The following is a 17,845-nucleotide window of genomic DNA, read 5'->3' as shown; positions in this document are numbered from 1 at the left end:
AATTCAAATTGATTCAAACTGGTTCTTGTACCAGTTTTTAAGTGAAGGACAAGTTAAAGAACAGATTTCAGGTAATTTTTTTTTACATATGTGTATGGTAGTTTTGTGTAATCTGCTATAAGATGGGAGAAACAAATGAAGTGATTCTCGGAGAGGACTTGTTTTTTGACAGTTCAGAATCCACTACTTCCATAGTGCTTTTAAATATAAGGCTGTAAGCTTTGTGTTAGTTGTCTCTAATATTTATGTCCCAATATCTTGACCACATTTTAGGATGAAAATAATCATTTTAGATATGTTATTTTATATTGAAAAATTAGCTGTCTCAGAGAGGACTTTTTTTGACACAGTTACATACTAATTTGATCAAAGTAGTCTGAAAACTTACTGGCATTCAACATTAAAACTTAACTATGTTTCCAATGATATCGAACCAAATATTTGTTTTATGGTATAAAGAATGATTTAAGTGCATCCCTTTTGAAGCTACCTGTGGTCAAAAAAGCACTTTTTCTAAATGACACGAGTAATTTTGCTAAATATGACATATATTTCCATACATTCACCAAAAATAACGTTATCACCAATTTTTTTTTGCATGGTAAATAGAGCTATCACAGGGCTACAATAAACAACCAAGTTTATTTAGTCAAGCCTTTTGATATTGAAGATAATAAGTGTAAAATGTGATTTTTAGCTTGCGTACCCTGATTGTAAAACAACCCATAACAGTGTTGCTGCTTTGGGGTGGGATTCCCGAAAGCCTTTTAACATGAAGATTGTCTATAATTGCCTCTTAAGAACCATCGTTAAGCTAACATGGTTTTCCTGAGCAATGCCATAGCCAAAGTAATACTTTAGGCTACATCCACACGACAACGGCAACGAGATGTTATTTAAAAAAATATCGCGTCCACATGGGCAACAATCAGTAAAATATCAGGTCCATATGGCAACGCAACGCTGGCTGAAAATGATGCAATACACATGCCACACCTCTAGGGGCGCTGTAAGATGGTCCTTTCGGAGACACCAGAACAATAGAAGTAGTAAGGACGCATGCGCATAAACTATTATGCGCGAGACTTCATATTAGCCACAAAGTCAGAAAAATCTGTTCGTAAAATTACATTATAATGACCAAATACAATGAAAAGTATTTTTCCAGTCTCACCTGTGAAAGGTAAGCCCATGTGATCTCGTTTGGACGGCAAACCTATTGGGACAGTTAAACGCAGCACATGAATGAGGCATCTTTATTCTCCGCTTTGACCCATCCAATATGGCGACGAGGATGACGTATGATTCTATGCGGAAGGCGGCATCTTTAATGGTCCGGAATAAATTGAATGCTACACATTGATGGATTAATTTGTTCTTCTACGCCCTTTTTGAGGAATGTATTGTAGGACTTAAACCAACATCTGAAGAGGTGAGATCGCTCCTTTTTTTCCCTATTTTTGCTGGCGGGATTGACTCTGCCCTAAGGGCTATTCTCTCTCTCTCTCTTTCTCACTTTGCACCATTACACAATAAATATTCACAGTGAAAATATTTTGTAAGCGCGTTTCATGAACCAAGTTATAGGATTTGTTGACAACTCGCATCGAGTTCGTTACACTTCTACCTGGCGTGAAGCACTGACAGTCATGTGGTTGTGACGTCATCGTAAACAAATCCATTCTACTCATCCAGACGACTTCGCAACGGCAACGTTTCCAGATCTTTCCACTCTGGGACCCGTTCTCAAAAGATTGCGTTTTGGGGCACCCAAAACGCCGGTGCCGTGTGGACGCCAGGCCTAAACGATAAACAATTGTATCGGATTCACCTGAATCCGTTGCCGTGTGGACAGGGCCTTAGTTCTCTCTTAACTTATGATGGACCTGGACCATTCTTTCACAACAAAGAATGTCTCCTCACAGCCGAATACACAGAATGCGCGTGTGATTCCAAGGGATTCTCACAATCAATGGGCGGAAACTGGTGTTGAATCTGCTGCTGGTCTTAAATTATTTTTCTTGTACATTGCAAGTATATTGAGTTAATTATTAAATAAATATACACAAAACATTACGAATATATTTCAATATGTTATGGAATTACGTACGGATATCGTAATGTCTCATTGATATTGCCACATTTTAATCAAATTTAACTCCATTAGGCAAGTGATTATCTCATTTAGTGTCATAAATATTTGTTCATTCTTTTATGTGAATGTTTGTTCATTTAAATTAAAAAAAAAACACACTTGGAAAATATCGTCCCAAAATGTAAAATAGTTTGAATTATTAATTACCACATTATGTATGTAATGTTTAACAAAAATACAATATATTAACATATTTTAAGCACTTTATATTTCATGGTTTTTGGTTAAAAATGAATGCCATGTGACCTCATCAGCTGGATTTAGCAACTATTAATGCCTTTAGTGAGGACACACATTGCAAAGACTCTCTTAGCAAAGTTACTCTTAAGAGACATTCTTACAAGTGTGTTCAGGATAACCACATGCAGAAAGAGTGTTTGTTGCTTTAGAGCATCTTTAAACTCGCTCTTTAGTCCTAAAGTGCAATGTTATCAGGAAACCCACCCCTGATGAGAGCTAGAAAGATGTGCATGGAAAGTGCAGCTTTCTATTTTCAAAAAGAATAACATGATATGGTATAACAGTGCAACAGCAGAGAAATTTGTTGGAATGTTATTTCACACTGAGACTTCAGCGAGTAAAGTGAGACTTCAGTACAAAAATGTTGAAACACTTATTTTATCTGATCCTCGCCTCTTTAGAAATCAATAAAAGTCTTATACCAGTGTAGCATAACATTCATTATATCACTATACTCATTTCTATATCATGATATACAGTACCAGTCAAAAGTTTGAAAGCACCTTTTAATTCTATATTTTTTTCTTTATTTTTATTAATTAAAAGACACTTCATGTCTTAAAGTAATGATGGATGTTGTTTCTCTTTACTTAGTTGTTCAGTTCTTGACATAATATGGATTACTACAGTTGTGGAATAGGGCTATTTACTGTATTTTTACTATTTACTGTTTGATCTCGGACGCATTAAAAAGGCAAGAAATTGCATTAATTAACTTTAGACGAGGCACCTATTAATTGAAAAGCATTCCAGGTGACGACCTCATGAAGCTGGTTAAGGTAATGCCAATGGAGCACTTGCATGTGACGTCACATCCGCTCCAGATTGTAGGCAGACGCCATCTTGTTGGTAAAACGCCATATTTCCACCGTCTAACCGACACTGACTTTTTTTTTTTTCGCCCAAATCTTCAAATATTACCGTGCCACAATGCCGGAGAGTTGTATGGCATATAAATGCCACAACAGGAGAGGTCAGAAATTGGGAAGAAAGTTTCATAGGCTGCCACGGGACCCTGACAGTGGTGCAAAGTGGATTGCTGCTATCAGCCAGGCCGATGCAAACAACAAGAACAAGGCATGGGAACCGACTGGAAAGAACGATCACTGGCGCCTGTGCAGTGACCATTTCATCTCAGGTTCGCCATGTATTTATTTCAGTATATCCATGTAGTTATTCGCAACATAAGTTTATGACTTGCTCTAATAAAAAATTCCGGGAAGTGGGAACCTGAGAAAAGGGTTGGGGCGGGGGGGTGGATTGGGTCTTTAGTGGTGTGACATTCAATGTAGTCTCTAGATGTAAAATAATTTTATACTTTTAGGATACTACTGATATATCTAGTATCAGCACTAGTACTCAATACTTAAGTGACTTACCCGTCCAATGAGGATTGTTATTTTCTTGTTTGCAAGATGCCACATCTGAGGGGGGCTGACAAATCCTGAATTTCTGTAAAGATAACTGTGCAGAGATTTATAAGCACGCAGTGCTTCACCACTGAACAGCGAGGGAAAGTTAATGAGGTAATTATACACGTCTGGGTATTCCACCTCTGGCAGTTCAATATCCACTGACACGGTCGTGAAAACTACGTCCGGTAAGCCATAAGGGTCACTAATCTGTAGGTCGTTTATTTTAGACATATATCTAGTTATCTGTTCATTAGAAAAATGAGCCGTGTAGTCCGTCGGTTGAAATTGATCCATTTTGTACACGAGTGCAGCAGTATTCAGCTGTGTTTTTTCCCGACAAGATGGCGGCTGTGTACTTTCCGGTCACGTGACTGCAAGATCTCTATAGTGTGCAAAGAATCATCAAGGTAAACGCTGGCTACTTTGAAGAATCTAAAATATAATTTTTTAAACCCTTTTTTGTTTACTACATAATTCCACGTGTTTCATATGTTATTTCATAGTTTTGATGTCTTCAGTATTGTTCTACAATTTAGAAAATAATCCAAATACAGAAAACCCTATGAATGAGTAGGTGTGTCCAAACTTTTGACTGGTACTGTATCATCATGTCAGTACATTGATACAGTCAAGCTCTAATGTTCGCTGTATTTTGTGTTTGACAGTATTGGAGGAGACAACAACCTGTCTACGACCACTACACTTCCCAGTTTGTTTATATTTTTACTTCCTAATTTATTATCTACATTATTAAAGCTGAGGTCAGTGATTGTTAAATCAGAAAACTTTTTGTAATATTTACTTAAGTCCTCTCCACATTCAAAAAAGTAGACTATCAAAAGTCAACCACTTGTGGCATGGAACCATCTCTACAAGTCTGTCAATTATGTTCTGAGTCATAGCGTATCAAAAAGCACCCTGTCGTTCACTAGCATTTAGGCATTCAGACCTAACCAGCAGTGTGACTTTGAACTGAACACTAATGGGAGGGGGCGGCATGGTGGTGTAGTGGTTAGCACTGTCGCCTCACAGCAAGAAGGTTCTGGGTTCTAGCCCAGCGGCCGGCGAGGGCCTTTCTGTGTGGAGTTTGCATGTTCTCCCCGTGTCTGCGTGGGTTTCAAGTCAAGTCAAGTTTATTTGTACAGCGCTTTTAACAATAAACATTGTCACAAAGCAGCTTTACAGAATTTGAACGACTTAAAACATGAGCTAATTTTATCCCTAATCTATCCCCAATGAGCAAGCCTGTGGCGACGGTGGCAAGGAAAAACTCCCTCAGACGACATGAGGAAGAAACCTTGAGAGGAACCAGACTCAAAAGGGAACCCATCCTCATTTGGGCAACAACAGACAGCATGACTATAACATTAACAATTTTAACATGAAGACAGTTTCGTTGATGTTATAACTCTTCATTGATGGAAACTTGAGTGCAAAACTGTTCATGATAACTGCAGTCCTAAAGTTAGCAAGACAACTGTAGTCCTCAGCCATAAAAGCATTACTGTAAGAGTCCAGAGCATCCTCCAGGTATAACCCTCAACTGTCCTCATGGGGCCGTCCTTCACAGGAGCGATGCGATAAAACTCCGACCAGACACAGGGCACCAGGATGGATCAAGCAGGTCCGCGGGGCAGAAGAGGCCAGCATCTCAATCCCAGGACCAACATGTAACTCAGAGGGACAGATTGGGGGGGGGGGGGGGGGGGGGAGAAAGAAAACACATGTTGTTAGGTATGCCCTAAAAATGACAAGTACTAAATCTGTGTGGTAGGCTCGCAGAGACGAGAGTCTTGACATCAGGCATAACACACAACAATGGCATGTTAATATGGTTTAAAAAAAAAAAAGTTTCCTCCAGGTGCTCCGGTTTCCCCTACAGTCCAAAGACATGCAGATTAGGCTATTTGGTGGCTTTAAATTGACCGTAGGTGTGAATGTGAGTGTGAATGGTTGTGTGTCAGCCCTGCGATGATCTGGCGACTTGTCCAGGGTGTACCCCGCCTCTCACCCATAGTCAGCTGGGATAGGCTCCAGCTTGCCTGCGACCCTGCAAAGGATAAGTGGTTACAGATAATGGATGGACTGATGGGGCAAGCTTTAGCTACATTTACTAAAATCACTGACTTTACCTTGAAATGCTGCATATGGTGATATAATGCACTGTATATGTTTTATATATGTAATATAAGTATTATATATGAATTTAAATTTTCCTCTCATTACAATTTTCTGTCATGTTGTTCAGACATCCTGCGTGTGTTTAATCCGGAGCTTAGAGGATTTTCGGTTGGAACTGGGAAACAGGACAGCGAACAGGCTTTCCTCAACCAGGCTGTGGCAGGAGCCAAGAGCTTGTGAGTTTGTTTCTCAATTAGTAATCGCTTCTTCTAATTTGATTTTTCATGTATAACATTATTAAGAAAAGGTAAATCCTTGATTTGGTTATCAGTGACCTGCTGGGACAAGCTCAAATACTGGTCAACAGGATGAAGACCAATGATGTAAGAAATAACCTGCACATATAAACTGTCTTCTATAATAATAATAATAATAATAATAATAATAATAATAAAATAGGATAAGAAGAGACATTATACTTATGTGTGTGTGTGTGTGTGTGTGTGTGTGTGTGGTACCAGTCAAAGTTTGGACGCACCTTCTAATTCCATATTTTTTCTTCATTTTTATTCATTAAAAGACACTTCATGTCTTAAAGTAATGATGGATGTCGTTTCTCTTTACTTAGTTGTTCGTTTTTTGACAATATGGATTACTACAGTTGTGGAATAGGGCTATTTACTGTATTTTTATCATTTACTATTTACTGTTTGATCTTGAACGAATTAAGGCAGCAAGAAATTTCACTAATTAACTTTTGACGAGACACACATGTTAATTGAAAAGCATTCCAGGTGACTACCTCATGAAGCTGGTTAAGATAATGCCAATAGCGTGCAAAGCATCATCAAGGTAAATGGTGGCTACTTTGAAGAATCTAAAATATGAAACAAATTTCATTTTTTTAACACATTTTTGTTTACCTCATAATTCCATTTATGTTCCATATGTTATTACATAGTTGTGATGTCTTCAGTATTGTTCTACAATATAGAAAATAGTCAAATTGCAGAAAAAACTATGAATGAGTCGGTGTGCCCAAACTTGTGACTGGTACTGTGTATACAGTACACTCTCAGAAAATAAAGTACACTATTGTACCTTTAGGGGTACAACGGCTTGTCACTGAGGCAGTTCCCTCTAAGGTACTTATTTGTACCTTTTATATACTGCTTGGGAACATAATATGTACATTTTTGTCCCTAAAAAGGTACACAAGGTTACTCTGAGGTCTAGTAATGAGCCCTAGAGGGTACATTACTGTAGATTGTACCTTGTGGAACAGAAATGGACTCCTACTGTACCCCTATTTCTGACAGTGTACCAGTCAAAAGTTTATACTGTAGGTAGCTTACTAATGCCGCTTTTCCACTACAAACGCGGCTGAGCCGTGCCGTGCCGAGTCGAGCTGAGTCGAGCTGAGCGGGGCTGTTGGAGTTGCATTTCGACTACAACCGCGCTGAACCGTGCTGGCTGGAAGTGGGTGGACACATTGGGTGGAGTTAGTGAAAGTGGGTGGACGTCATGTGATGCCGTTAAGCAGCGCAAACAGTGACATCAGTGACAGTGGCGGAACAAGTCAGAGCCGGGCCGGGGGCGGGGCAAATGACCGGGCCCTTTATTAAAGCTTATCATAACATCATTTTAGGCTACAAAATGTCCGCAACTGCGGTGTTTACCAATTTCAACACTACCGGGTGCAACTATGTTATTTAGTACATCAAGTCCTTCAAACGAACATGTAACTCAGAAACAAAAAACATTAGGATACTGTACATGGCTCATAATAAAACAGCAATAGCCTATACTGCGCACATTATTTGAAGGGCATACGAATGAGCGCTCAGAGGTTGCAACGCTGACAGGAAGAGTCAGAAATAAAAGGAGGGCGGTGCAAACCTCACTGAATGCACTGTGTTTACCAATTTCAACACTACGGGGTGCAACTATGTTATTTTGTACATTAAGTCCTTCAAACGAGCATGTAACTCAGAAACAAAAAAAAACATTAGGCGACATACTGTACATGGCTCATAATAAAACATCAATAGCCTACTGCGCGCATTATTTGAAGGGCATACGACGAGCCTTGCGCTCCGCGAACTCGTCCACGATGCTCTGTATGTCACTGATTCAGTGATCTTTTAAGCGGTAGTCTCACGACCCGGATAGTAAACAATAAACATGGAGGACATGGAGTCGTTAGTGTTGCTGGTCTTGGTGCTGTGGCTTGTTGTCACCGACAACGCGGACAGATACTGGCAAGAGCGTATAGATGAGGCGAGGCGCATAAGGCTTCAGAAATTCTCGTAATTCGTAATTATTCTTCTTCCGGGTTTGCGGTGTATACAGATCCCAGCGTGCTCGTGGGGCGTGTGTGGGCATGTGAGGACACTCCTCCTCACCAATCAGTGCACAGGGGAGTGTCTGCTCACGCCCCCAACCTCAGTCGGCTCGGTTTGGCTCGCTTCAGCCCCACTCCAAAACGGTGCGAGTTTTAGGGGCTAAGCAGGGCTGAAACGAGCTGAGTCGTGCTGGTTTTTGGTAGTCGAAACGCGAGCCGTGTCGGGCTGAAGTGAGCTGAAGCGGGCTGAAGTGAGCTGAAAAAGGGTAGTGGAAAAGGGCCATAACAGCTCCGTAAAATAAGGCATTCAAACTGTAACTAACTGGTTGGTCAGAGGCTGTCATTACAATGCTGTCATAAGAGTGCAATAGCTAAGTAGCAACAGTTTCTTAGCTCTGCTCATTGTTAAGTGTTGCTTGTTTTCAACAGAGTATCAATTTCTATTCGGACTGGAAGGTGATCACCATGTTCATCGGAGGCAATGATTTCTGTGACTCCTGTGAAAATCCAGTATGGCCATTTTCTCTTAACCGTTTGGATAACTCTAAGACGTGACATTTATATATGACTTACAGTTGTCCCTGCTCAGAAAATATTTGTAAATGTATAATTTGCATCTTACAACCCTGTTTCCAAAATTATTGGGACACAGTGTGAAATGTAAATGAAAACAGAATGCAATGATTCGCAAATCATGTAAGCCCTGTATTTCACTGAAAATGGTACAAAGACAACATATCAAATGTTGAAGCTGAGAAATCTTATTGTTTTGTGTAGTTTTGTTTTTACTATATCCTCATTTTGAATTTGATGCCAACAACATGTTTCAAAAAAGTTGGGACGGGGCAACCAAAGACTGAATAAGTTGTGTAAAGCTAAAAAAAAAAATTTGGTTAATTGGCAAGAGATCAGTATCATGACTAGCTATAAAAAGAGCATCCCAGAGAGGTGGAGTCTCTCAGAAGTAAAGATGGGGAGGGGTTCACTGCTATGTGAAAGACTGCATAGGCAAACAGTGCAACAATTTAAGAATAACATTCCTCAATGTAAAATTGCAAAGAATTTAGGGATCACATTATCTATGGTGCATAATATCATTAAAAGATTCAGAGAATCTGGAGAAATCTCTGTATGCAAGAGACAAGGCTGAAAACTGACACTGGATGCCTGTGATCTTCAGGCCCACAGGCGATGCTGCATTAAAATCAGACACGTGTCTGTAGTGGAAATCACTGTATGGGCTCAGGAATACTTCAGAAAACCATCGTCTGTGAAAAGAGTTCATTACTGCATCCACAAATGCAAGTTAAAACCAGATATAAACAACATCCAGAAACACCACCACCTTCTCTGGGCCCGAGCTCTTTTACGATGGACTGAGGCAAAGTGGAAAACTGTCCCGATGTCTGACGAATCGAAATTTTAAATTCTTTTTGGAAATCATCGACACTGCGTCCTCCGGGCTAAAGAGAAGAAGGATCCAGTTTGTTATCAGTGCACAGTTCAAAAGCCAACATCTGTGATGGATTAGTGCACATGGTATGGGTAGCTTGCATCATTAATGCTGAATGATATATACAGGTTTTGGAGCAGCACACTGCCATCCAGACGACATCATTTTCAAAATATATTTTATTATATTGATAATGTAAGTCATTTTTGTGTGATAGAGAGATAAATAGATTAAATTTGAAAGGCTTCAGATTTAAAAAAAAAAAAACATTTTAAAGAAAACAATACCAGATGGGTATCAATATCGGCTGATACTCAAATATCGGTTCCGGAAAAGAAAAGTCATAGTGTCATATCTAGCTAAAAGTATGCATCACATATGAAACAATTTTCAAGGAACACTGTGATATTATTGACACAATATACTAATGCCTTTTCTTGTGTCTGTTTTAAATGACAAAAATACCTTTGAGTGTAACACATCAATGTGCGAGGGCAAAACTCATTTCATTCTGTCTTTCATTCACAGCTACATTACTCTCCGGAAAACTTTGTGAAGCACATCCAGGAGGCTTTGGACTTCCTTCATGCTGAGGTGAGATATCAATTGCCATGTTTATGTATAAAGCTGCAAATATGATCAGCCAACACCCCACCCCGTTCTTCAAGCCTTCCAAGAAACTCTTGCTGAAAATGAGTTCAGAACAAAATGATTGGGCTAAAGGAAAAATTGAAGAAGCCTTAGGAGAAAGAGAGTCATGAGATAGGCTGAATGTGCAAAAAGTGATGGATAGACAAATAAGATTCATTGTCAATCTAATCAATGTAAAGCACAATGGAGGAGGAAAAAAGGGTGAATAATCAGACAGGAACCACAGTGGGTATATAAAAAACAGTATACTTGACCATGGCATATCTTTGATCATTAGTAACTACATCAGTCCCAGTGCAGGGGTGGAGGGGACATCAACCCAGTAAGGTCAGGGGTCTGGGGGCCGCCAGAGACCCCCAGAAGTTCTGCAGTTTTTCAATGCCCAGAGATGCATTTTGAGCTGTCAGAGACATCTCATCTCATCTCATTATCTCTAGCCGCTTTATCCTGTCTACAGGGTCGCAGGCAAGCTGGAGCCTATCCCAGCTGACTATGGGCGAAAGGCGGGGTACACCCCTGGACAAGTCGCCAGGTCATCACAGGGCTGACACATAGACACAGACAACCATTCACACTCACATTCACACCTACGGTCAATTTAGAGTCACCAGTTAACCTAACCTGCATGTCTTTGGACTGTGGGGGAAACCGGAGCACCCGGAGGAAACCACGCGGACACAGGGAGAACATGCAAACTCCACACAGAAAGGCCCTCGCCGCCCCGGGGCTCGAACCCAGGACCTTCTTGCTGTGAGGCGACAGCGCTAACCACTACACCACCGTGCCGCCCCTGTCAGAGACATGTTGTAAATAAAATCTCTTAAAGAAAAATATTATGTCAAAATATATTTTAAAAGTAGGAACTTTCCAAACCATTTTATTAGTCACTGAAAGTGATATCGTCAGAGTTGCAGGTATATGCGTAGAACATAATTACAAATGATTTATGGTAATATTTATGAAAGTTGCTTTGTCATATAATGCATTACCACATGACACACTACAGTGTAGTACACTGACCACAAAACACCTTATATCAATAAATTATTACTATTTTAGCAACTGCAATCTGAGCTCCTGCTCACAACATTCAATGTACATATAAGACAGTGAATATACCCAGGTAAACTGAGGGAATGTAAGTGGCCACTTAAGACAGAGCTCAATACAGAGATAACTATGAACAAAGACTGCAAGAGTTGCATGTCTATAAATACAAAGTCAGTAACTGCAATCTGAGTTCCTGAGTCTAATAGACTGAGAGAACTATACAATGATTGTGTGAGTTGCATGTGAACAAGTCCGATGATAAGTCTTAGTTCCCAAGACTCAGGGGATTTCAAGCAGCTTTTCTTCAGAGCTGTTGCAAAAATCAACATCTCTAACAGACCTATCCAGCTGCTGTCGTAAAAATCAAAGTGAGGCTCATCTCCAAAACGGCACGTGTCCCGTGTACATGCACAGGGTATAGTGAGTACAGGGATACCCTATTAATGAATACAAGCAGTAGCCAGACAGCCGATATGTGTAATATGATAAGCCTGTTGCAGCATCTTATCATTTTGGCTTGTGAACATGCATGTTAATGATACCATAAACATAAAAGGATGGCACACACCCTTTACATCAGGGGTGTTCAAATTGATCCATAAAGGGCCGTGTGGCTGCAGGTTTTCATTCTAGCCATGCAGCAGCACCCTGATTTGGCTTGTTCAATCAACTGACACACCCACCCTTTAATCAAGGGTGGGTGTGGCTGCAAGTATTTGACTGTGTGAAGACAGTTCAGTTGATTGAATGAACCAAGTCAGGTGTGCTGCTGCATGGCTGGAATGAAAACCTGCAGCCACACGGCCCTTTATGGATCAATTTGAACACCCCTGCTTTACATGTACAGTGGTGCTTGAAAGTTTGTGGACCCTTTAGAATTTTCTATATTTCTGCATAAATATGACCTAAAACATCATCAGATTTTCACACAAGTCCTAAAAGTAGATAAAGAGAACCCAGTTAAACAAATGGGACAAAAATATTATACCTGGTCATTTATTTATTGAGGAAAATGATCCAATATTACATATCTGTGAGTGGCAAAAGTATGTGAACCTCTAGGATTAGCAGTTAATTTGAAGGTGAAATTAGAGTCAGGTGTTTTCAATCAATGGGATGACAATCAGGTGTGAGTGGGCACCCTGTTTTATTTAAAGAACAGGGATCTATCAAAGTCTGATCTTTACAACACATGTTTGTGGAAGTGTATCATGGCATGAACAAAGGGGATTTCTGAGGACCTCAGAAAAAGCATTGTTGATGCTCATCAGGCTGGAAAAGGTTACAAAACCATCTGTAAAGACTTTGGACGCCACCAATCCACAGTCAGACAGATTGTGTACAACTGGAGGAAATTCAAGACCATTGTTACCCTTCCCAGGAGTGGTTGACCAACAAAGATCACTTCAAGAGCAAGGCATGTAATAGTCAGCGAGGTCACAAAGGACCCCAGGGTAACTTCTAAGCAACTGAAGGCCTCTCTCGCATTGGCTAATGTTAATGTTCATGACTCACCATCAAGAGAACACTGAACAACAATGGTGTGCATGGCAGGGTTGCAAGGAGAAAGACACTGCTCTCCAAAAAGAACATTACTGCTTGTCTGCAGTTTGCTAAAGATCACGTGGACAAGCCAGAAGGCTATTGGAAAAATTTTTTGTAGATGGATGACACCAAAATAGAACTTTTTGGTTTAAATGAGAAGCATTATGTTTGGAGAAAGGAAAACACTGCATTCCAGCATAAGAACCTTATCCCACCTGTGAAACATGGTGGTGGTAGCATCGTGGTTTGGGCCTGTTTTGCTGCATCTGGGCCAGGATGGCTTGCCATCATTGATGAAACAATGAATTCTGAATTATACCAGCAAATTCTAAAGGAAAATGTCAGGACATCTGTCCATGAACTGAATCTCAAGAGAAGGTGGGTCATGCAGCAAGACAACGACCCTAAGCACACAAGTCATTCTACCAAAGAATGGTTAAAGAAGAATAAAGTTAATGTTTTGGAATGGCCAAGTCAAAGTCCTGACCTTAATCCAATCAAAATGTTGTGGAAGGACCTGAAGCGAGCAGTTCATGTGAGGAAACCCACCAACATCCCAGAGTTGAAGTTGTTCTGTATGGAGGAACGGGCTAAAATTCCTCCAAGCCGGTGTGCAGGACTGATCAACAGTTACCGGAAGCGTTTAGTTGCAGTTATTGCTGCACAAGGGGGTCACACCAGATACTGAAAGCAAGGGTTCACATACTTTTGCCACTCACAGATATGTAATATTGGATCATTTTCCTCAATAAATAAATGACCAAATATAATATTTTTGTCTCATTTGTTTAATTGGGTTCTCTTTATCTACTTTTAGGACTTGTGTGAAAATCTGATGTTGTTTTAGGTCATATTTATGCAGAAATATAGAAAATTCTAAAGGGTCCACAAACTTTCAAGCACCACTGTAGAACTTACTATTAAATATAAATTTAGACCATAAAATCTTCAGCTCAATCACACATAATGATTTATTTTCTCATCTCATTATCTCCAGCCGCTTTATCCTGTTCTACAGGGTCGCAGGCAAGCTGGAGCCTATCCCAGCTGACTACGGGCAAAAGGCGGGGTACACACTGGACAAGTCGCCAGGTCATCACAGGGCCGGCACATAGACACAGACAACCATTCACACCTACGGTCAATTTAGAGTCACCAGTTAACCTAACCTGCATCTCTTTGGACTGTGGGGGAAACCAGAGCACCCAGAGGAAACCCACGCGGATATGGGGAGAACATGCAAACTCCACACAGAAAGGCCCTCGTCGGCCACGGGGCTCGAACTTGGACCTTCTTGCTGTGAGGCAACAGCGCTAACCACTACACCACCGTGCCGCCTGATTTATTTTCTTTATTTTTAAAAACATTAATAAAAGCAATAATAATAATAATAATAATAATGGCGGGCATATCTCGGTATCTGCAATACAATCAAATCACAATTCCAAGTAGCCATGTCCTAAAACTATTTTATTTTTGGATGGGGGAGCGCATGCCAGGTGTGCCCCCCCCCCCCCCCCCCCCCCCCTTAAATCTGTATCAGCAATGATGAGCAGTGCTGCAGGAAAGGATTTTGTAAAGGATAATTCATAATGGAGTTCTAGTTTTCTTCAGGTTTTTCTCCTGTATTCTCTCACCTCCCAAAAACATACTGTTTGGTGGACTGGCTTCTCTAAATTGTCCCTAAATGTGTGAATGTTTATATACATGGTGCCTTGGATTCATCCAGGGAGGACTTCTGCTTCAGACCTAGTGTTCCTGGGATTGGCTCCGGATCCACTGCAACCCTGACTGAAACTGAAAATGAATGAAGAAATGAATGAAGAATTCAGAATAGATGTTTGAGATTCAGGGAATTTTGGCAGTTGTTCACAGTGAACAAATAAAAAAGAGTGGAAAAAAGTTGAAGAAATGAATAGTTTATTTGAGTGTCTGAAATATCTAGTGTGTGCAGTGCGACAGTAGAGTAATATTTAACCCCTTCGGACACAAGGAAAAATGCTATGGAACTTCATGCTATGGAACTTCATGTGTACAATTGTACACATTATGTCCGAAGAGGATAAGCATTGGCATTCCAGTGTATATACTTATAATCTAAAAAAAAATAGTGTGCATGCTGTGTATGTTATATATGTTGAATTTTCAGGTTCCTCGTGTGATTGTTAATCTGGTGGAGCCTCTTCACATCACCCCACTGAGAGCCATGCACCAGAACGCCACTCTGGGTTGCCCCACATGGCTTGTGCGGTGAGTGTATTTATGACTGTGTAGATCTTATGAAACATTTATATGACTATGAATGAAAGCAAGACACTGTCCTTATTATTATTTTATTTATTTATTTATTTTTGCTGGTAATGGTGGTGATGGTCTATAATAAAATACATAACATGCACCACATACAGTACATCCCACTGTACTTTTACTTGTTTTTTCCTGCTAGTTAGCATTGAATTGTTTACTATTTAGCTTATTGACTTGTAGCTTTCACGCTGTAGTTCATTTTCAGGGCAGCACAGTGGTGTAGTGGTTAGCACTGTCACCTCACAGCAAGAAGGTTCTGGGTTCGAGCCCAGTGGCCAACACGGGCCTTTCCGTGTGTAGTTTGCATATTCTCCCCATGTCTCCATGGGTTTCCTCCAGGTGCTCCGGTTTCCCCCACAGTCCAAAGACATGCAATTAGGTTAACTAGCTATTCTAAATTGTCCATAAGTCAGAATTTGAGTGTGAATGGTTGTTTCCCAAGCCCGGAAATGGGAGGATTGTGGCAGGAAGGGCATCCAGTATAAAACTATTCATCCATCCATTATCTGTAGCCGCTTATCCTGTTCTACAGGGTCGCAGGCAAGCTGGAGCCTATCCCAGCTGACTATGGGCGAGAGGCGGGGTACACCCTGGACAAGTTGCCAGGTTATCGCAGGGCTGACACATAGACACAAACAACCATGCACACTCACATTCACACATATGGTCAACTTAGAGCCACCAATTATCCTACTGTGGGGGAAACTGGAGCACCTGGAGAAAACCCACACAGACACAGGGAGAACATGCAAACTCCACACAGAAAGGCCCCCATTGGCCGCTGGGCCAGTATAAAACTAGGCTCCAATTAATAAGACGTGGATCGATTGGGTCCACATGGCAGCAACCCCACACACATAAGTGGGACAAGCTGGAAGAAGTGAGTGAGTGAGTGAGTTTGCTTTCTCGCTCTAGTTTGGCCTTCCTATGTTAGCTTGCCTTCTCTCACTTGCCATTTGGCTTTTAATCATTAATTAGCTACCACTTGCAAGTCAGCTTTCATTTGTAGGTTGGTTGGTAGGTTGTAGCTTTGGGTAGGTTGGTTTGTTAGTATTTGGTTGTTAGTTAGTTTTTGCTTGCTAGTTGTTTTTTCTTTGTACTTGGCTCTTGTTCCTCTGGCTAGTGCTTGTTGAATAATAGGTACATCCCACCTTTTATATCCCCCTAATAATAATAATAATAATAATAATAATTGTTCTTGTAGCATCCTCTGTCCCTGTGTAGTTATACCAGAAGATGGATCAGAAGCTTTGCAGGACCTGGAAGATCGGATCAGAGCTTATCAGGTGAAACATTAAAGTTGAGCGTTGTGCTACATTGAAATAGATTTGTATTTACTGTGCTTACAAGATTTCATGTAAGTGGCCCACTCTTGTACAGACTTTTTTTTAGTAATTTACCAAAATATGTGAGTGAAATTTCAATATCCCTGGTTCCTTTATCTCTGATTATAAGAAAAGTGTAAAAGCATTCCTCAGAATGAACACACATATCAGCTAACAGGCACAGTGCATGCAATTAAAGGAGATACGCAGAACCATGGCCTGACTTTCGTTTATAAATGCCTTGAGACCTCAAGAATGGCACAGAAATAGTTTTAAGCATTAACAATAAATCTAATATAGTAATTTTTACGATTAAAGTGATTCATATACGTAGCGGTCTGAGTGAATGACCTTGATGTCCGTGACATCACCACAGGAAGTCTATCAGTTTCTGACTGCAACTCCGATCCTTCGTTTTGAGCTAATTTATCACCATGCCACATAGATGTGTTGCTGGTAGATGCAGCAACACGACAGAAGGTGGATTTACGTTGCATTCATGGCCCAAGAATGTTCAAACTGCAAAGATTTGGACGCATTTTGCGAGAAGTTCATGGGCACATTGGCCGGCTACGAAGTGGTCTCTCTTCTGTTCTGCACATTTTACTGAAGACTCGTATGAAACCTCTGATCTGTTGAGGAGCGTTGGCTATAAGCCTGTATTGAAAGAGGGTGCAGTACCAACAATTAAATAAAACTACAAGAAAAGGAAAGTATTAATTTTATTTATTTATTTATTTATTTTAAAAAGGAAAGTAAGTTCAGTTGTACTAGTCCTCCTGGAGTGAGCCGAGGGTTGTTGGTAAAACCCGGGATGGAATGGGATGTGACATATTATCGCTTTGGCAGTGACCTCCCGGCGGTTGTTGCTAAAACCGGTGACGTCCTGTCCCAGGTTTTAGTAATTGCCTGAGCCGAGCAGTAATGGCGGAGTACTCAGTATGGAGAAAATAGAGAATGAGTGGAGCAGCCGTCTGATTTCTCCGCTGGATATGCTTGCCTCAGCAGCAATATCTCACCCTTACGTGGATGAAGCGAATGAATGGAGAACTGAATGAACAACTGAAAGTCAGATTGTTTTAAAACAATCGGCTATAAGATCAGCCTTCAAGAAGCAAGAACACAGACGGGTAAGCTGCGACTCTCATTTGGATACAAAACAACAGAAACATGTTGTTTACCTGCATTTAGATTAATACATGTAACTTGTATTGTGTGTTTAAGTTACCAGTATAAGAT

General features: G+C 40.5%; 1 protein-coding gene across 1 annotated transcript in view; it reads left to right on the top strand.

Annotated features, from left to right (window-relative positions):
- LOC132882637 (phospholipase B1, membrane-associated-like) overlaps window positions 1–17,845 on the top strand; it is an 89,544-nt gene that overhangs the window by 45,962 nt on the left and 25,737 nt on the right. The window contains exons 19-25 of the mRNA XM_060915723.1: window positions 4,476–4,519; window positions 6,059–6,167; window positions 6,263–6,314; window positions 8,705–8,785; window positions 10,257–10,322; window positions 15,124–15,224; window positions 16,486–16,567. Of these exons, the coding sequence (XP_060771706.1) occupies window positions 4,476–4,519; window positions 6,059–6,167; window positions 6,263–6,314; window positions 8,705–8,785; window positions 10,257–10,322; window positions 15,124–15,224; window positions 16,486–16,567 (535 nt within the window). The remainder of the gene's footprint in view (window positions 1–4,475; window positions 4,520–6,058; window positions 6,168–6,262; window positions 6,315–8,704; window positions 8,786–10,256; window positions 10,323–15,123; window positions 15,225–16,485; window positions 16,568–17,845) is intronic.

Source organism: Neoarius graeffei, chromosome 3, assembly GCF_027579695.1.
Source record: "Neoarius graeffei isolate fNeoGra1 chromosome 3, fNeoGra1.pri, whole genome shotgun sequence".
Lineage (NCBI taxonomy): Eukaryota > Metazoa > Chordata > Actinopteri > Siluriformes > Ariidae > Neoarius > Neoarius graeffei.
Note: the sequence above shows the minus strand (reverse complement) of the source record. Positions and strands in the feature narration are given on the sequence as shown.